General features: G+C 39.7%; 1 protein-coding gene across 2 annotated transcripts in view; it reads right to left on the minus strand.

Annotated features, from left to right (window-relative positions):
- Prkg1 (protein kinase cGMP-dependent 1) overlaps positions 1-22,273 on the minus strand; it is a 1,175,688-nt gene that overhangs the window by 197,485 nt on the left and 955,930 nt on the right. For both annotated transcript variants that reach the window (XM_060388343.1, XM_060388340.1), the window contains exon 6: positions 4,963-5,040. In XM_060388343.1, the coding sequence (XP_060244326.1) occupies positions 4,963-5,040 (78 nt within the window). The remainder of the gene's footprint in view (positions 1-4,962; positions 5,041-22,273) is intronic.

A 22,273-nucleotide genomic window follows, 5' to 3' on the forward strand; every position in this document is an offset into this window, starting at 1 on the left:
CAGGGGTTTACATTACAGGAGCAAAATTACAGTTACGCGACGAAATCTTTTTATGGTTGGGGGGTTGCCTCAATGTGAGGAGCGGTAATAAAGGGCTGCAGCATTAGGAAGGCTGATCTAAATTTGCATGCTTGCGACTGCTATGCCTTTCCAAGAATTAATCAAAATATTTCATTTCCTTTCAAAAAAAATGTGCTCCTGAGAAATAAGAATTTTACTTCATCTTCATTGCTGCTCTGGATTTTATTAGCTTCAGTGAGGCAACCAGTTTGATGAATTTAATGATGTATTCTGTCAATGGTTTTCCTTTGTTTTTTGATGGTGTTTTCTTGTTGTTTGAAGAGATATAATTATACTGAAAGGCATCGTTGCATTATTCACTTCTTCTTTGAGATATAGTAATAATAATACTGCTTATCCTCCAGAAAAGTTAAATAGTTAAAATTCACCTACCTGTAAAATGCAATGAAGTAGAAAACTAATTTAGTGTAATAGCGCAAGTACTTAAACACATTAAACCAGCATGCTTTCGGCTTCTCAACCTAGACATAGGACATCAATGACCAGAACTTTTACTACTATAGGGAGGTTTGTGCAAGGCAGGGAGAATTCAATTATTATTCTCCATTGATCCATTTGATTACTCTTCTACATGGCGTTTCAAACCATGAAAATTCAGTTTTAACTCTGTCAGTTACCATAGAGCTATATCATAGAGATACTAATTTGCATGTTGATGAGGCTTTTATAGATGAAGAAGCTTCAGTGGGAGTCTTATTTAAAGTAGAAGTTACTTGTCCCATACTCTCGGCAGTTCTGATTCATTCATGTTAATATAAACAGCTCAAATTCATTTCCTCCATTTGCATACTATCCTATTACATAAATAGTATATAGCTTAGCAATTCTCTAGAAGCAAATGTAGCCACGAGTTTTATTGTTATATGTTGTTACTATGATATCATTAATAAAGTTTCAGCAAATATTCTTGTACTTGTTTTCTGGCACCCATGAGTTAGGGTTCAATAGAGTCAATGCCTACACAAATAAAGAACAAGCTTATGAACTAAACACATTTAGTTTTATTTTTTTTTAGGTGTTGACTCTGAGCATAAGAACCTACCTTCACCATCTGTGAATGAAAGTTTATATATACTGTGCAGGCAGTAGTGTTTAGCATTGTAAGACTGTTTTCTAGGAAGGTGGGTGGGGATCGCAGAGAATTGTGCTGAGGGTCAATTTTTTTTTTTTCAGATTGTATTTGGCTCGGATGATATCAGATTATCCTTTGTGACTATTTTTGCTATTGGACTGCTTTGCTGCAAACATTGATGTAGTTTTTGTGAAAACTACATTTTCATTGCTCTAGAATAAATAAATAAAGTATGAGGTTGCTGGATCATAGGGTCAACATTTATTACTTTTTAAGAAGCAGTCAAATTGCTTTTCAGAATATTTTAATTTTGCAATATAGCCAATAATGTCTCAGAATTCTACTTGCTTCACTCTTCACTAGAACTTGGTGTGATCAGTATTTCCTTCCCACTCAGATACTCTATTAAGAATGTAGTCCTGTCTTGGTTTCACTGCTAAAATTTATTTTTTATTAATTGTTAGTTATGTGTGTTGGGAAAGTGTGTATGTATGTTTGTAAGTGGGGAGAGGGGAGTATGCGCACCTGAAAGCAGGTGACCTTGGAAGTCAGAGGTCCAGGAACCTCTAAACTGAAATTATAGAAAGCCACCGATGTGGGTACTAGGAACCAAACTCCATTACCCTCTGGGAGGAGTATGTTCTCTCAACAACGAAGCCATCTCTCCAACCCTGTATCTCAGGGCTTTAATTTGAAATTTAATAATCCTGTTCAGTTTTTGGAAATTTTCATTTAAAGAGAGATAGGGTGTTGATACAAGACTTTTGGGGATATTTGCAGAAATCTTTGATATGTCCTCCCAGAAAACAGGAATGTACCAACTTAAAAAACAAAACAAACAACAACAATAAAAAAAAACAACAAAGAATGAGTTTACTTTCTGAGTTGGACATTGCTGCTGCAAGCATTGAGCCCCCAATTTTAGAAAAATAACAGTAAATTTTCATTAAGAGAAAAAACATTTAATAAGGTTATATTATGTTTATCTTTTGTGTGCATACCTTTAATGGAAGGATAAAATGTGGTTTGCAGTTAGACAAATAGAGCTGAACAAGTGGAAATCCATTTGTTGCTCTGTAGTCACTGTTGTGTTCCTCTGTCTATCCTCCTCCTCTCTGACAGCATCTTTTTTTTTTTTTTTTTTTTTTTTTTTTTAAGAAAACTTCTGTTCAAGCACTGTGGTGGTTGGAATATAAATGGTCCCTACAGGCTCATGTGTTTGGATACCTGGTCCCTAACTTGTGGAACTGTGTAGGATTAGGAGCTTAGATTATTGAAGATGTGTCACTTAGGGTCTAGCTCAGAGGTTTTAAAAGACCATTTCCAGTGTCTTTCATTTCTCTGTTTCCAACTCACAGATGAATCTCTGAGCTCTCAGCATTTGCTCTGGGATCACGGACTCTAACCCTCTGAAACCATAAGCCTCAAATTAAATGTTTTTTTTTTTTTTAATTAGTTGCCTTGGTATGGTGCTTTAGCATAACAATAGATAAGTAACAAAGACAAGCGGTAACGAAGAAAGTGTCACTACCAGGGCTGTCACGAGGGCTCAGTGAGTACAGGAGTCTAATGACCTGAGTTCAATCCCTGAGACCTACATCACGGGAGAAGACAGCCAAGCCCCGCAAGCTGTCCTCTGACGCACATGCCCTCTCCCCACACACACATAATGACACATAATCTCCCCAACACAAGCATTCGCACAAAATAAATTTAAAAGATATAATAATTATTTTTGGAGAAAAAATCTTTACCAGGGTTACTGCTTATAAATTTTATAAATTCATGGAAAAAGCAGTAGTTTACCTATAATAAATTCATCTTATAACAGTCTAATTTCATAGTTTATTTGTATCACAAGCACAACGTACTATTTTCTTTCCTGTTCCACACGGCAGAGACAAGTGTGTGCACCTTCTTCTTCTTACAGTGATTTTGATGAATCATTATCAGAATTAACATAATGAATGTAACAGCTGTCAGAGTTGTGAATCCTAGCGAATGACTTTTACGACCTGAGAAACTAAGAAAAAGTCTACAGCTGGTTCATACACAAACTTGACTGTGCCAAAGGAATCTGGTATACTGTGGCTATTTCTCTCTCAAAATTCTAACATTGTACCAAAGTACTGCCAGGGTAATTGGTTCCTGTGGTATACTCTCCAAGTGCTTCTATTTATACATGGCATAGAACTCATAAAAACAGCACTGCGAACACACCTGTTTTCAGCTAAAATGGGTTACAAACCTCTACTTCCCTCAGGCAATCCTGGCAATTTGCAGTAAATGGGACAGTCATAAATGACTGGAGGGTGCCCTTCCCAATGGGTTAGCAGAGCCGCTCTTTGGCAGCAAAGAATTAGCAGTTTAGAAGGATAAAGCAAAGCCAGACTCCAGGATGCAGCATCCCCCTGTGGTCGTCAAATGGTTTAGAGGCAAGAGGATGTTCTTTTCCTCATTCTTTGATCGGGGTTAGTTAACCAAGAAGACGGCAAGTGACAGAGTTTGCCAGTCTCTTCTGCACAGTGCAGCATATCAGCATGTCCTTATCCCCTAACAATGGAAAATGCAAAATACAATTTTAGCCATAACTGTGTCTGGACATTAAAAGAATACATTTTTATTTATTTATTCTGTGTGTGTTTGCGCATGTACCTGGACGTGCCTATGCCATAGTTCCAAAGTGTCCAACAAAGGTCGGAGGACAATTTGCAGAAGTAGATGCTCTCTACCTTGTGGGTCCTGGGTATTGAACTCGGGTTATTAGACCTGGTGACAAGCACCTTTTCCTGTTAAACCCACTTTACTGGCCCCTCAATATACTCTTTATACAACCAGTCCACGATGGGTGTTTCTATCTCAGGCTTCCAGATAGCCACCCAATGAACAAATACAGCAAAACATATATGATCGGTGTATCTTAGCATGGCTTGCCATTGCTATAAGTATTGACATATGTATAATCCTGATTCGAAATCAGTCCTCAAGAATCCTTTAAAATATAGGTCACTTAAGATTTAGAGTCTTCTGTACTTCCTGTTACACCATCGCTGCAGGCCTTCTGGAGTAAGTTCTAAGTACCAGTGTTGGGCATTTTGAGCAATATTTAAGAAATAGGTTCACTTATTTTTTAAATGATTATAATAATAAAACAGGCATGTAAGTCTTCTCTGCCTTTCTCTCTATATATCTTATCAAACCTGATAAACAACAACAAAAAGAAACTCTCTTTAAGGATAACTTATAAAGAAATGTTACGTTCAAGTATTTGGGTAATGCAGTGAGAGGATTGGTCTAACTAAGTTTACTTAATTTCATAGTTAAAAAATAAATATTGTAATAGATTCACACTAAGTAAATCCTAAAATAATACAAGAACACATAACCATTTATAACCATGGTCATAACCGTTTTTACTTCTCCTCCTAGACTTTACCAGTTTTAATAGTTTCTCCATGAAGCTACAGTAGAACATAGATATATTTACATCAGCATTGCCTTTGGAACATCAAGCCATTGGCCTAAAAGGAGTAAAATAAGTTCATTTTACTGAAGATTCAAATTGGGGCCATTGGATTGGATTCTAAAGCCTGGATGTTTCATAATAGGAGAGTCGCCATTCTTAAAGGCTTCCATTTGTGCAGATGTATCAGTAGCACCTAGTGTCATGGTTACTAATGTCTAGACACAGGATTGCATGCCTTCTTTTCTTACATTCTACTTCAGAAGGTCCGTTCTCAGATAGGGGATGGGCAGCTCATGGCACAGGACTCTGCACAAGCATTCCACAGTGCGCTGCTCAAGCTTACCTTTCCTTTGCTGATGATAAAGAAGGTGTCACCTCTTGCGCCCTGCCTGATGATGTATTCTCCGTTTTCATAGTGTGTCTGAAAAACAGGAACAGTCACATGAAACAAAGACATCAAGGAAGCAATGATGTACCGAACAGAACACATTTTCGAACACCAGGCCCTAAGGATGCATTCAGGCTGACAGAATTTTACCGTGTTCAGAATGGATCTTGGTTTAAGGCTGACTAACAGTCAGTCAATCACAGGAATGACACCTGATTATGATATTTTATAATACTCATTTAAAAACCTGTAGTGAGTTTCATTTTTCTCGGTAATTATACTCATATCTTTAAGTTCATTATTTCAATTGTTTGACAAAAATTATTTCTCCTGTCAACTAAGCGTGAAGTAAGACGGCACTGCTAATTAAGTTCATATTCATATATTATTTTGTCATTTTCATTTGTTTTTAATAGCTTCACAATAACAGTCTTTTTAAAAAGAAATTACTGTAACACTCAAAGATCTTTACTTAAATCCAGAGTAGCCTTTGGTGGGAGTTATATGGCTTTAAATACTTTTCTAAGGTGCCACTTCAGCCCTTAATATCTTTACTTTGCAATTTGCATTTGGCCTTGTCAAGCAGAATGTTTTGTGGTCTGAGTTCTGGTACAGGATCTGTCGAGCATAAACTACTAGATGGGGAAGGAAGTAAGGCTGGAAGAGAATTGCAGCCAGTGGGTTGACATTCTGGGGAGGACCTCACCACTAGGTCTGTTCCCAGCCTGAAGATTACTGGTGCAATAAACAAAACCAATTCTATAAGGAGACGTGAGAGACAATTTATTGCTTGGTCAGCGGGCAAAATGAGCCCACGCCATCTGGCCCTATGCTCCTCTGCAGCTTGAGAAGGGAGCCATATCTTGGGGAGGAAGATATTACCTTACACACTGCTTCATGGTAAACACACAGCAGCCATTAAGCTGCTGGCTGTAATTTCTCCTTACGCATCAACGCTATTTGTTGTAACACTTTATTTCTGTTCTGTCTTAAAGTTGCCTTCTGTTAAAACCTGCCATTGAAGGACACCTTCTTATTTCTAAGCACCTAGAACATCACCGAAGCAAGCCGGTGCCACTTACTAATTTTGAATCTACATTATTTCTTTTCCTAGTCACAAGTTGTTTTTTTTTTCTTTAAGTAACAATGTTCTTCCTTTTCCCTTCTCCCAACCTCAGCCAGAAAATGGCACAAACAATCTGGTGTGTGCTTTTAAAGACTGTTTTCCTATTTTCACACACATAAGTGTGTGCATATAAGTATGTATCCCTATATGAGCATGCAGACAATTGTTTAGAGAGATGGCTTAGTGGTTAACAGTGCATATTGCTCCTGCAGAGGAACATAGTTTTATCTGTAGCACTCAGATCAGGCAGCTCACAGCCACGCCTATAACTACCTTCAGGGTCATGCAGCCTATGACCTCTGTAAACACCTGCAATCACATTTGCACACTCGTATGTAGAAACACAAATAAAATTAAAAGATTTTAAAAGTTCCTAAAGAAAATTAGGAATGATTGCGTGTGTGTGTGTGTGTGTGTGTGTGTGTACTGATTGTCTCCATTTGAAAAGATCATCCATTCAACTTTCAGCTCTTGGTACTCTCTGTTGTTTCTCCAGCCAGGTGGCTTTGACGACATGATAAAAAAATGTCGACCCATTAGCTGGTTCAGTTTGGGAAGTCTGTTCAGCTCTCACACCTAACAAACATCCTCTAACCCAAACTTTATTAGTAATAATGGTAAAACAGTTTACCACCATTTATTGCACAGTTCATATGTCTCAGTTTCTAGACAATGATGTATCAAAACTCGCAAAATAACAATGTATATAATTCTATGTCACAAATAAGTACAAGGTTTGTACAAAACTTGTGTTAAAGGAACATCTTTCTTCTCAGAAGGCTTCTCTAAGATACAAGCTTCAGCTCCCATTGGAGAGCTGAACAAGGCCTCTGGATGTTTATGTAAGACTAATCAAAGTGTATTTTGGGGGAAAATGCAAATGACAAGCTCAAACTCTGCAGAAATCTTCACCTACCTAAAATATTCTTCATTTTTCTCATTTTAAAACAGATATAATTGCCAATAGGGGGATACTTTTTATAGTCAAGTAATATGTATCTCACATTACTTTTAATAGATTTTTTTTTCAGTTAAGCAAAACATATCTCTATTCATAGGACAATTGTTTCTTCTCAGTAAGCAAGCATTATTTGTAACATACCAAAAGATAAACCAAGCATATCAAAAGATAACACAGCACCACTGAAATCTCCACACATAAGATTCTTTGCTACAGGTCCTGTCCTGAATACTCCTTGATAACCTGGGACATTTGACTGAGTCCCTAAAATCTATTGGCTGGACACCAACAGCACCTTAGTCTCAACAAAGAATCTCCAGACACGTCTGTTCCTGAGTTGGAGGAACATCGGCCCTCAGCTGAAAATAGCCACTAAATGTCTCTTACATTTAGAATCTCTTCATTCGAGTGACTTGAGAGTGTGCCAGGAGCATCCAGACACAGCCCCATTGTTTACATTGCATGAATCATCTGGGTGTCTTGGTATTATTTGATCTAGATTTCTGTTAAAGTGGACTTCACGATTGACAAATCTATTACTTGAGTTCACATACACAGATTTTCATTGAAAATGGTTATAGCCCACATAAGCTCATAAGACACAGGAGTCCAGAGGAGCCTATGGGGTAGGGACCAAAAGGATGCTAGGCCGGGAAAGATAACACTACAGAGCCACAACATGACGACTATGTAATCCTGAGATGTTCAGCTGCACTTGAGGGAGAAATGAGTAGGCATGCTGACTCTTTGAGAGTCCAATTATGTGAATCAAATACCAGGAAATTGAGTGTTTTATAAAGATCATTTTGTAGTTCATCTTTTTGCAAATTTCAAATTAAATCTCAGATAGATACAGGACTAAGAAGGGGCAGAAAACATCAGTTAGACAGTTTGTTTTTTAAAGAGTTTCTATGTTTAATAAATCCCCAACCTCCCTATCATGGCCTCTACTGCTGTAATGGTCTGCTCAATGCTTCAGTTTCCAACCCCTCCTCACCTTTTCCCACTTTGGCCCCCCAACCTGCTGGTTCTCCTGTCAGTTCTGCAAATGTTTCATCATCCGTCCTATAAGCTCCCAGTGCTGTATCCCAGCTAATCTTTGTTCTAATGATCTTCCTGGACCACCCACGTGATTTTAAAACTGAACCTCAACAGCAACAGACATAGAAAAAGCCTGCACGCAGAATCTCTATTCAATGACAGCTGGGGCAGGGAAGAAATAAAGAAAGAAATTAAAGACTTCCTAGAATTAAGTGAAACTGAAGGCACAACATATCCAAACTTATGGAACACATTGAAAGCAGTGCTCAGAGGAAAGGAATTTAGAAGTCTTAACTGGCTTAATCAAGTAGATTTCCTTAATGCTCACCTTTGGTATTGCTTGTCTTGACCAGCCACTGCTTCCTTTCCCTCCCATTCCTATCACCGCAACAGAACTGATAACAAAACCAAACAGATAACAAAGCAATTGAAATCACTGCTGCCTAAGAGATTCCAGTGATACACAAGCACTTTACTGTGGTCTGTGACATGGTCAGAATTTTGACTCCTACTCAGTGCTCCATCCTAGCTTATTGCCTTCTCACCATCAGTCATTCTTTTTCAGATACAATGGCTCTGTTTGTATGCCTTGTCTGATACTCCAGTTATGACAATCTTCCTCCGAGATCTTTGTTCTTATGTTGTTTCTCATTACTGGGGACTAAACACATTCCTAGACTCACTGTCTGAGACATTACATTCTACCTTGTGCATCAAGGACTTCTGGTATGGCTGCCTAAGGACAAACATTAAAGGACAGACCACCAGGCAGGTCTCGCTCATAGCCTCACCATCTATGCACTGAGTGACCCCAAGGACAAACAGTTTATCTTTGGCTCAACATGGTGCTGGAGCTGATTATGATAAGCTCCCATACTGCCGAAAGGGCAAGTAAGAATGTCTCCATGGGAATATGAAGATTTCACCCTGAAAACCAACTTATCACTAGTACTACCTGTACTAGTGGCTAAAGAAGGGGCAGAACTGCCAGATGGGGTCTCTCTGGCTTGAGATTGATACAGAGGAATGGAGTGCAGGGCTGGGGGTGGGGGATCTTGAAATGGACACACAGATGTATCTTATCTTATTAAAGGATTTAGTGGAGTTGTTACCATAACCAACAGTGATTTTTTGCAGCTTTGCTTTCCTGAAGAGTTTAATGGGCCCACAAAATCTGTAACTCCATCTTAGAACAGGCTTCACCTTCCTTACTCAACTCAGCTTCCTAAAATGATTGTGAAATCCATTCAGGGAGCTTCAAAGAGCATCTTTTATTAATGAAACAGAAAAGATTGAGCAAATCACACCTAATCATAAATTATAGAAATTTTTTTGTGTGTGTGAATACTTATATAGATGCTAAACCCTTACAGGAACAGCAAGTGCTTTTTGATTTTCTTAATTGTTTTTCTTTACAGGAAGAAATAGAAAAGTGAGGTAGCTTGACTTTTATATCATATCATCTTAAGAAAATTTTATTGGTAGTAAAAATGATTACAGTGGATTTTTCTCCCTTTTTAAAAAAAGTGTTTCACTTTGAAAATGGGCATACGAGGAGTTGAAGGGCTCAGTATTGGACAGGACATATAATCAGCATTTAAGTAAACATCACTGCCTGGGCTCACTTCTCCACACCATCCACCCCCAAGTTCTCTTGGGAAATCTCTTCTAGCCTCTACCACATCTTTTCTTCATTCTGATGTAATGCAATCATATGTAGTAATATTTTTTTTTTGTATACAATGTTCATACTGACTCTTAGTGCTTCTCAAAGGGAAAGAAAAACTCCACAAACTTGTCTGTTTCCCAATGTCAAACATTTTGAGTTCTTCAGAGATGAGATCACATCATTTTCCATTAAGTCTCTTGAACACATTTAGAATTTATGATTCAAAGACAACAGTTGGCCCAGCAGCAACCTTTTGGACTCACTGAATCCTTACCCCAAATACCAGACAGAGGAGGAGAAAATCTAAACTAAAATTCCACAGATGCTCAGATTTTCTTTGATGTTTAACTAAGCTCCTCTTTGGTGACTCCATCCTACAAATGGATTTTCAATCTCTTGTTTTCCATTGCAGGGGTTTTTGATGTGAACATTCAGTGATTCAGAGACATGAAGGCAGGCCCACAAAGTGCTGGAAATCTCTAAGAGGAATGGGTCCTTTCAGCCCCACCCATTCATTTCACAACAGGATGAAATCATTTATAGAGTAGACAAGCACACATTCTCCTTCTGCATAATTAAACTATAACTCAAGTTTAACAACTTGATCTATAAAGGCAATTAGCATCGGCAGAACTCAGAGTCTGTCTTGACAGCATATGAAATGCGTCTTGGGGAAGCAAACAAAGTAGTGTCAGAGGGTCGCTATCTGAAGAATAAATACTGTTTCAAGTTTCTACCAAAATAAATGTAAAAAGGAAAAAATATTAATCTTTTCAGAAACTCTATCCCCATCAAAATGGGGTATAATTCAGTTAATTTTTTAGTTATTTGGAAAATAAACACTTGCATTTCTATTTGACAAAGCACCATCTTGCTTAAAGGGTATCTTGAGTCACTGAGGACATTAAAGGAGGAAAAGTTGAGAGAACGTAGATTCCAGAGTGGGGAATGAGCCAAGACATGTGGGGCACACCATTAATCCCATAATTCCAGGCCAGCCTCAGCTATGTGGTGGGTTTGGGGCCATAGTGAGTCATTTTTTTCTTTTTCTTTTTCTTTTTATTAATTACACTTTATTCACTTTGTATCCCCCCTATGGTTCTCCCCCTTCTCCTGTCCCAATTCCTTCCTTCCTCCGCCCTCTGCATGCATGCCCCTCCCCAAGTCTACTGATAGGGGAGGTCTTATATTCCTTCCTTCTGATCCTAGTCTGTTAGGTCTCATCAGGAGTGGCTGCATTGTCTTCTTCTGTTGCCTGGTAATGCTGCTTCCCCCTCAGGGGGAGGTAATTAAAGAGCAGGCCAATCAGTTCATGTCAGAGACAGTCCCTGTTCCTATTACAATGGAACCTACGTGGATACTGAACTGCCATGGGCTACATCTGTGCACGGGTCTTAGGTTATCTCCATTCATAGTCCTTGGTTGGAGTATCAGTCTCAGGAAAGACCCTGTGCTCAAACTTTTTCATAGTGAGTCTTTATCTCAAGACTCACTATGTGCTGGGTATAGAACCTGTAATCTCAGAACTCTAGAAGCTGGGGCAGGAAGAGGACAAGTTTGAGGATACTCTGAGCTATATGGTGAGATCCAGGACAACCAGTGCTACACAGGAAGGCCCCGGGCTAAAACAAAACAAAAAGTTAAAAGAGACAAAGGCTTCTTCCAGGATGTGAAATTACTGTATTTACAGGAACGAGTGCCAACTTGTAATACTGAATATCTTTCACTTTAAGGGCACTTCAAGCATGCTGGAGAATAGTCCCTGAGATCCAGAGGATGTTTACTAGTTCAGAAATGAGCTTACACAGTGGTTGGGTCTCTGGGAAGATTATTCTCTAGTTGAAATAGAAAAGTTCCATTATGCTAACAACTGTCTAGACCACTGAAGGAATACCCTTCTGCCACCCTTTTCTACCTCGTATCACCAGCCCCTAAAACGGGGCCTGCCAAACACATACATTAAGTTTCTGAATTCAGGAAAAATATAGTAACGGTGGTTGCACTGATAACATTACATATATGTAAAGTAACATTACTATATGTAAAAGAACAAAATTGAGGGAACAAACTGCATTCAACAACGGAAGTCCTGGCTAGGAACTACCCGGAAGGAACAGAAGAAGAAGCAGAAGGGAAAAAGATGGGGGAGGAGAAGGAGGGAGGAAGAAGAAGCAAAAGACGAAGAAACAGCAAAGGTAATGAGGAGAAACATCAAGATTACCAGTGGTATGTCTGACAATAAAGTCTACAGAGATAAGGTTAATGAGAAAACACACATGAGCAATGTATGTGGGCAAGTCAGAGGGGAGGGTTATAGACTTTCCAGTGAAGCAGAGACCACCAGTGGGTTGATCATCCTAAAATGAGATCCTCTCTCAGAGCAGCCTCTCATGTGCTTGCAACAATTATACACCCCAGGAAGACACCAGGCTGACATTCAAGATCATGAATTAGTTCAAGGAAACTAGTATATTACACTAAATGGTAAACGACTGACCATAGGCTAGGTATATGCGCAGGACTGTTTCTTCTACCATGATAGAACCCAGATCCTAAGTATGTTAAAATTCAACAAGGCAATGCTACCTTGACAACCATGCCTACTGATGAGGCCCTGCCTTCCATACTGGCTTTTTCAACTTCCTGCACGCACAGGCTATGTCATGGTGTCTCTGAATATATCCGCTGCTGCAGAGGAAAGCCAGGATCATTGTCACCTGTCATAACTATTCATCCAGTGCTGCAGGCACAGATTTTCATAACATAGTTATTATGGGATCCCTGGTGGCTAACGTATGTGCATTGAAGTGGCATTTGCGTTCCTGTGGGTTTATATTCCTATTTCTGGCAAAAGAGAAAAAAAAAAAGAATTTATTTTTTAAAAATAATCAACTGAATTGCCACTAATTCTCATGAACACAATAGAACTAAATATAATGTCAATAAAAATTCACTTTATACCCCAATGACAACTCACATCATGAAAGACAGTAGCTATTATTAATGTCATATTTACCGCATACTAGACAATGTATTAAGAACATCTCCATCAGGAAAATGACTTTTCTGAGTTTAAATATTCATCTTCTTGTAGAACAAAAGAGAAGCTTAGACAGCTTAAATAAATTCCCAAGATCATGGAACATGTGGACTTGAGAGACAGAATTTGAATCCATGCTTGCTTAAGAAATCAATGTTTACACTTTGATTCTCACTGAGCTTATAGAAAACAAATCTTCCTTAGCCTAAAGAGTCTCGGTCTCGCCTCTGTGTGTGTCTCTCTCTCTCTTTCTGTCTCTCTTTCTCCACACACACACACACACACACAGAACCATGTTAATAGAAACATGTTAATAGAAATACAAGAAAGCTGTGTAAACATTTATTTTATCCCATTGTACTCTGCTCAAAGCCCTTGATAGCTCAACCTTGAGAACAACACATTCAGTCTCTTTGTTGGGATATTTTAGACCCTCTGGGATGAGGCGCTGGTTTGAATACGCCCCTGTGTATTCGAGTCATTCCAGGGCTGATGTGTGTTCCCTCATGTGCTTCTCACCTGCTGCTCCCTTCTCCTAGATGTTCTTTCATGCTGGATCAGCTTACAACACCTGCTCCTTTCCTGACACTCCCCATCCTCCAAATCACAGTTACCATAGCACACTTTTGTATCACAAACGCAGCTTTTAGCATTCCATCTTTCATTATCAGTTATAATTTGTATATTTTCTTTATACCTAAATGAGATTACAGTCCACATTGTTTTATCTTCCAACTCCAGCAATAGGAGTCACAGTGCATTTTATGTAAAAGGATTCAACAGTATTTTTTCCATTTTAACTTTTTTTAATATTAGTTATAGTTTATTAACTTTGTAGCCCTGCTGTATCCCATTTCCTCATTCCCTCCCAATCCCACCTTCCCTCCCTCATCTCCTCCCTGCCCCTTTCCAAGTCCATTGATAGGGGATGACCTCTTCCTCTTTCCTCTGACCCTGGTTTATCAGGTCTCTTCAGGACTGGCTGCAATGTCTACCTCTGTGGCCTGAAAAGGCTGCTCCTCCCTTAGGGAGGGAGGGGAGTAGGTCAAAGAGCCAGCCATTGAGTTCATGTCAGAAATAGTACCTTAATAGGGTACCCACTTGGATACTGAGCTACCATGGGCTACATCCGAGCAGAGGTTCTAGGTTATATCCATACATGATCCTTGGTTGGAGAAACAGTCTCATAAAAGACTACTGTGCCCAGATATATTTGGTCCTTGTGGAGCTCCTGTATTCTCCAGAGCATGTTAACCCCCCCTTTTTTCTCGCGATTCCCTGTACTCTGCCAAAGGTTTGGTTATGAGTCTTAGTATCAAGGAAATCATGAAATTTGAAGGCAAATGGTGGGACCTAGAAATGATCATCCTGAGTAAGGTATCCCAAAAGCAGAAAGACACACATGGTATATACTCACTTATATAGACATATAAGATAGGATAAACATACTAAAATCTGTACACCTAAAGAAGATAAATAAGAAAGAAGACCCGGGGTAAGAGGATCAATAATCCTCACTTAGAAAGACAAAGGGGATAGACATTGGATGTAGGAGAAAACAAGTAACAGGACAGGAGCCTACCACAGAGGGCCTCTGAAAAACTCTACCTAGCAGTGTATCAAAGTAGATACCAAGACTCATAACCAAACCTTCAGCAGAGTGCAGGGAATCAACAGTATTTTTAAAATAGAATTAACTTAAATTTGCATTAAAGTACATGGTTTATGATACTTTTCAAAACTCAAATATTCTGATCAGGATTGTTGCTTTCTGAGATGAGGTTTTCACTCTGTAGCCCAGGTTGGCCTGGAACTTATAATGTAAACTAGGCTGACCTCAAATGCTTGGAAATCCTCCTACTTCAGATTCCAAAGGGCTGGGATTACAGAAGTCACCACGGCTGGGTGGTAAATCATGAATATTCTCGACAAAGTCATGCATTCTGTATTCCTTCATGTCATTCACAACAGCATTGTAAACAACTATATTAGAGTGTATGAAAAATATATAAACATATTATATAGAGATACAACACACATAAATTTATCTCATTCCCTCAAGTGGGATAATTAGTAAAAAATGTATGGTCTTCATTTTTCAGATGAGAATTAGAACTAAAAGTAGTTAGCTCTTTGCAACATCTGCATAATATTTCCTGTGTGACAGCCCAGTGCTAAACCCACACCTGAGTTATTTTTTTTTCTCCTGAGAGCTTCAAATGCAATGTGGAGGTGTCTCACATCACTGTGAAAGAGGAAGGACTTATATGTATCCTAAAACAGGAATTAATTTATTTTCAAGCCTATATATTTGGAGGAGATATTCACAAGCATAATCTTTTTTAAATTTCATTTTATTTATATATTTATTTATTATAAATTTATTCACTTTGTATCCCCGCTGCAGCACCCTCCCTTATCTCTTCCCAGTGCCTGAATCCTTATATAAGAAGAGGGAGATAGAAAGACATGGAGGAGAGAGGAACTCCACAAGGAGAAAAACAGAACCAAAAATACCTGGGCCCAGGGGGTCCTGCAGAGACCAATATTCCAAAGGACCATGCATGGAGAGGACCTAGACCCCCTGTTCAGAGGAAGCCCATTAGCTGCTCAGTTTCCAAGTGGGTTCCCTAGGTAGGGGAACAGGGGCTGTCTCTGACAAGAACTCAGTGGCTAGCTCTTTGACCACCTCTCCCTGGGGCATGCAGCCTTGCTAGGCCACAGAGGACAAGCTAGGGTCAGATAGAAGGAAGGAAGATAGAAGGAAGACGAAGCATAATCTTTAAAATAAATCTCTCCTGAAACTGATACTCCAACCAAGGACCATTCATGGAAATAACCTAGAACCCCTGCACAGATGTAGCCCATGGCAGCTCAGTGTCCAAGTACATTCCCTGGTGAGGGGAACAGGGCCTATTTCTGACATGAACTCAGTGGCTGGCTCTTGGGTCACCTCTCCCTGAGTGAGGAGCAGCTTTGCCAGGCCACAGAGGAAGACAATGCAGCCACTCCTGATGAAACCTGATAGACTAGGGTGAGATGGAAGGGGAGGAGAACCTCCCCTACCAGTGGACTTGGGGAGGGGCATAGGTGGAGAAGAGGGAAGGAGGGTGGGGTTGGGAGGGGATGAGGGAGGGACCTACAGTTGGGGATGCAAAGTAAATAAACTATAATTAATAAAAAAATAATTAAAAAATAAAAATAAACCTCAAGAGTTTATTTTTTTATCTTACTTTGTTTTTTACCTAGGATTTTTGTTTGAGACTAAATAATGAGTCTTACAGCAATATCATATTATATGGGAATGACAAAATATTTTTTTCTGGCTACAAACATATGTAAAAATTAAATGAGGACTTCATGATCACAATACAGAACATAAAAGATACCTTGCACCACTCTAAAATGATGCATGTTTCCCTCATAAGGAATCACATAATTCCTTTTTCTATCTTGGCTAATTTCATTAAAATGCATTTATACTGTTGTGTTCATTTTATTTTTAAATAACATCTATATTTAATCTTTTTTAATTGACCAGGATTAATTATTAGTTGCACCCTTTGTTGTTGTTGTTCTGAGCCATTGTGTGGCCATGAAGCCAGGAGTGACTGAGGCACACAGACCAGAGAGTCTTGCCGGGTCTCTTCTTATCACTGAGCCTTCTTCAGTTCCTTTGTTTCTTTCTGTGTTGCCAAACCATTAGCTCTGACTTACCCTGACCTTCAATATTACTTTACTAGCACTATCCCAATATGCCATTACCCTGAATCAGTTCACGTCCATAAGCAATCAAGTGAACAGGCACACACGTAAAGGCATGCTTTTATGAGTTATAGCACAGAGAGTGCATTAGTGAAATCAGTCAACTCAAAACTACCATTAAAATGTTTTGTTAGACATATTATACAGCATAAAACCTCAATGGCAGGAGGGTTCAAAGAATGATGCCCAGAAAATTTTAATGATTAATATGAGCCTTGTTGTGTGGATAAGAGCTAGACAGATGCAAAGGGAGCTGTGGAGAGGAAAGAGAGGAAGAACAGATGCTTGGGAGCATGAACTAGCTCAGTGACCACAGAGAAGGTTGAAATTCTCAGGATTACCAGGGCCTCTATTAGGCAGCGGGTGATAGGACTCAAAGCTTGAGCCCTGAGGGTAGCCTTGTATGCTGTGTTCATGAGCAAAATGAGCTGCTGATGGGACTGGAAATGGGAGCAACTTGAAGTAAGGAACATTTCATACAGATGTGGGGCCAAGCATAGCAACCCCTCAAAAATTTGTTGAAACAATGCTCACATTCCTCAAAAACAAAGCAGGCTGAGTAGGCATTGACAAATGTAGAGAGCATCCTGTAGGTTTCATCCTGTATTGTATTTCAGGGCAGATACTGCCTTAGTCACTATTCTATTGCTGTGGGCAGACCGTGACGAAGGCAACTCTTATAAGAAAAAAAAAAAAAAAAAACAAAAAACATTTAACTGGGAGCTTGTTTACAGTTTCAGAGGGTTAATTCATTATTGTCATAGCAGAGAGCACAGAGGCATGCATGGTGCTGTAGAAGTAGCTGACAGCTACATCCTGATCCACATGAGGGGAAAGAGAGAGATAGAGGGGTTAGACAGAGACAGAGACACTGGGCCTGGCATGGGCTTTTAAAACCCCAAAGCCCAAACCCAGAGACACATTTCCTCTGACAAGGCCACACCTCTTGATCCTTCTCAAATAGTGCCACTCCCTGGTGATTAAGCATTCAAATAGAAGAGTCTCTGGGAGCCATTCTCATTCAAACCACCTTAGCTATCTAAAAGGTACTGTTAATGTCTTCCCCAGACTGCTTCTAACCACTGATGGGACGGAAAACTGCAAGAGCAATGTAGCTTCTGCCTTCCTCATTTCATTAATGTCACCAGGGAGAGTTTAAGAGTCTCGCTGTCTTAAATTAGATATGCAAAGCCGGTCTCAGTGTGTTCCTCAAGCAATTTCAATCTCTGCTCCCATCAAAGAACCTCAAGGTCAAAGCCCATGATCAGGAAAGTGCGGGGCTTACAAACAGCTGTTCCCTATATAAAACAGGGATGTTGAGATGATGGTAATTCAATCCTCCTCCTCCTGACTTGGCACAAGCATGTTTCAAACACACAGCTCTTCTGTCTTATGTTCTGACAAAGTGCCAGTGCTTCAGACAGGAGCTACTGATTTCTCTCAAGAATTCTTCTATGTTACCTGAGGTTGCTATGCAGGAGATTTCTGAAGTCAAACAAGAAGCCAAGGAAGACTAATCCAGTCCGTATGAGATTCATTAGCAGATACATAAATCCTGGGTGAAAAGAGACAGTATGGTGGCAGAAAAAGGAAAGACTTTTCTATTTTGGAACAGTGGTTTTCAGGTTCTGCCGGACGAGAGGACAGGCTTCGAGGATACATACCTCCTCCCAGGACATTAGCAGCCCAGAAGTAAGCCAGACATAGCACCCGGGTCACAGAACACTTTTTCAACAGCTTCCAAAGTGATCTGCCCTTAATGGCATTTAGAATTCAGATGACTTGCAATTTCAAACCACTGCCATTATAAACAGGAGAGTCTGTAGTTCAATACTATTATTTTTCTTTAGCCTGATATTTCACTGTAGAGGTTCCAGAGACCTGCCACAGCAAGTCTGGATTTTCTTCCCCCTTGTTCAAGCAATATTTTAACACTGTTGTTAATTGCCAACAAGGTCTTACCAATGACTGGGCAGATGTGCTGCACCAATATTCCAGAACTGTGGAAGCTGTGTCAGTTAGGTATAGTTGAAGGTAACACTCTGTGGGGTTCAATATATCAAAACCAATTCTAGGCAGACACTTAAAATTTGCCGAAGCAAACACATCTTAGGGCAAAAATAAACAAAATGTTTCAGAAGAGTACAACTGGGATCTATTTAACACGGGTGCATATCTACAAATAGCCTAAAGTAAACTGCAGGCACAAATCCTGCAGCTCCGTGAGATAAAACTTTTCATTCTCTCCCAGAGGTGATTCCTAACGGGATGGATGCTCACTGAAAAGGAGCTGGCAATAAAATCATATTTTCCAGAAATGGTGTAACTTCAGAGTCGGGGAGACCAAGGGAAAAAGACAGGTAGTAGGGTAGCTTACCACCTAATTTCTCGTGTTGTACACAGACCCACCCAGTCCTGGAGGGGGAAAAAACAGGCAGGTTTAAATGGCTCTGCTCTCAAAATGTATGTGGCGAAGTAATAGAATATGTGGACATGAACTGCACGCGGAGGACAGAAAAGACAAAAACATAGAGAAGTCACCAACGAGAAAGTTTAACTATGGTCTGTTTGGTCTGGGTGTGCTATTCACAAATTCCCATTGCTAACTTCCAAGTTGTTTTTCTTTGAGACTGGGAACTGGACCCAAGGAAGCCAGTTATGTACGTACAATCAAGTGAAAACTCGAGCTCAGTTTGGTTTGCTATATTTTGTCCTTCTTAATTCTTTACTCCTTAGTCTGGTTTAATGGGTTTTCCTTTCTATATTCTAAGTTCCTATGAGAAAACCACATTTTTGTCTTTGCTGTGCCTCATAGGTAGGAAAGGGACTGCCCAAGAGCAGCAGTAGATCAGGACAGAGAATGGTTCTTAGACTCTTGGGCTCCCATTGTTTCTCTAGATATGTCTTGATGTCACTGCAACTTTTCTCCTCTATAAAAGGGACCACAACCTGAGCACTCGGGATACTCAAAAGCAGTGGTAGTGATACTTTAACCATATAAAACCATGACATGGGGACTAAATTTGGCTTATACTATTTGCCTAATATCATACTTAAATTAAACAATGCCAATTTTCATCACAAGTTAGGGTTTGAATCAAAAGTGCAAAGGCAATAATATAACTACTTGGAATATTTTATTAACCAATAATGAAATTTTACTGAACCAAATTCATACTGGAATCTAGTAAGTCATATGAATCTGTGTATAGTCAAGTGTTAACTATATATAAAGCAGTTTTGATAAGAAATGGCATGAATATCAACAATAAGAACCAGCTATATAAAGGAGCTCAAAGGGACTGTGTTTGCAGGGAGGAAAGGGACTGTGAAGCAGCAGCAATGAAAGTAACAGGGGAATGAATATGAAGAAAGGAAACTCACATACAAAAATGTCATGATTTAACCATGTTTTACAGTAAAAAAAAAAAACTTAGTCAAAAGAAAAAGGACATGAACTCTGGAACTAGAAAAAAAAATGTACTACCACATTTTTACTCTTCCTCTTAGCTCTTTTCCTGACATCCTAAAAATAGAGTGGGGATGGGGACACGAAGTTAGGTGAGCAGGGAATGAGAAGGGTGGACATGGGAGGACTGGGGGGACGAGAATGTGATCAAAACACATACATGAAATTCTCAAAGAAGTAATAACAGTAGATTTTTTTTAAATAAGCAGAATGAAAAATTAAGCCATAGCTAAGCAGCCTACATTTTTACGATGTCTGGAACGTGACCTCACCTCTGAATTCACAGAGAATTTCTCTGTTCAGTTATCATACTCGTCCCAAAAATTGTTAGCATAATTTGACACACGATTCAAACGCAGATTATGTGAAACAGCAAGCGCCAAGTGTCCCAAATCAGTGGTTCCACCCCCCCCCTTCAGAGACTATAAAAGAGATTCTGTGTGGATGTGCAGTGGAGCACACCTGTAATCAGACTGTGAGCTGAGTATTAGCGTGTGCCACATGGCAGGTTCAATGCCAGCACGAGCAACCTGGTGAGCTCTTCTCTCGAATGTAACACCAGCCCTAGAGACACGGCTCAGTGGGCAACATGCTTGCTGCCCAGGTGCCAGCACCTGGCTTCGGCTGTCCGCCCCCATGCAAAGAGCAGGCCCAGTGGTGTTGCATGTATGTAATCCCCGTGCCAGGGAAACAGAGAGAGGTGGATACTGAGAGCAGACTGACCTGACAGTTCAGCCAAATCAGTGAGCCCCAGGTTTCTGTGAGAGAGCCTGTCTCAAAAAAAAAAAAAAAAAAAAAAGAAGAAGAAGAAAGAAAGAAAGAAAGAATGAGAGAAGGACTGAGGAAGATCCCTGATACACCCCTCTCTGTCTTTATCTCTCTATCACACACACACACACACACACACACACACACACCATAAACACAAATATAATTCTACATATAAATAAATATATATCATACGCACACCTGCATGCACATGCACACATATGCATATACATATAACCACAGACAGACACACACACACACACACATATATATATACATAGACACAAATATACACACACACAAAGAAAAGCTAAGTTTTTAAAAATAGGGAGAGTTCAGGACTAGGACAGTCACCAAGCATGCACAGAGTCCTAGGGCTCGACCCTCCTACCACAGAGAAGCATCTTTTAGGTGATTTTATACATTCCTACCCCACCCCTACGCCCGCGTATGTGCACAGTTATGTAACTTTTTCAGTTGAGCAATGTGCAATTTCCATTAGTCAGTAACGCTTTGGTTTACTTTAAGATATTCTTGAACATCATTTCATGTCAGCATGGCATTCTATCTTCTTTGTTACTCTTTTCAGTGATTTGATCATGATTCTACTCAATCAAAACAACCTCCCAGCGAGTGACTGCTCGTCTGTCACTAAAGTGATTAACCATGTACGATGCCAGACTTCGCTTCAAGCCAACAGCACACCACTCAAGACCAGCCTATAATTCCCACGACTGAGAGCACCCTCCTCCTTCCTGTCTTAAACCCCAGCATCGCTAACACTGGAGTACCAGAGTACTTGCTTCCTCTTTGCATACCCTGAGTGTAGCCAGCTGTGAATCTTCATATGACCCTGACAACCAACATGCGGATAAGACACATTGTAGGGTGTGCATCGCTGCTAACGTTTGTTAGTCAGTCAAGAACTGTTTCTGAGGTGTGCTCCTGAGAGCTTGGAAATCAGTGCTGAAGAGACACAGTTCTTGTTTCGAGGAGAAATCAAATTCAGCGGAGGCATATGAGAAATGTCTGACTTAGGATATATGTTGAGGACTGCCAACATATACCTTATTATACATTTATAATAATACCCTGATTGTGTAGGATGTTCAGATAATTGAGGATTCTTATTGTTTTCATTTTGTGTTTTACCTCGGAAAATCCATTTTCAATACCTAATCATAAATACTGACTTTGTCAAAGAGGCGACATTAAACTTACTGTGAGGGATGGGACGATTTCTCAGTGGGTAGAGCACTTTGCCATACATATGTGAAGACTGGAGTTCAAATCTCCAGCACCCTCTTAAATATGGGCTAGGCATGATTACCTGCCCATCTTTAACCCAGCATTTGAAAGCTAACACGGGGATCTGTGGAACAAGTTGGCTGGCTAGATTAACTCTATGAGTAAGCTCTGGATTCAAC

The sequence above is a fragment of the Meriones unguiculatus genome, chromosome 1 (assembly GCF_030254825.1).
Source record: "Meriones unguiculatus strain TT.TT164.6M chromosome 1, Bangor_MerUng_6.1, whole genome shotgun sequence".
NCBI classification, from domain to species: Eukaryota; Metazoa; Chordata; class Mammalia; order Rodentia; family Muridae; genus Meriones; species Meriones unguiculatus.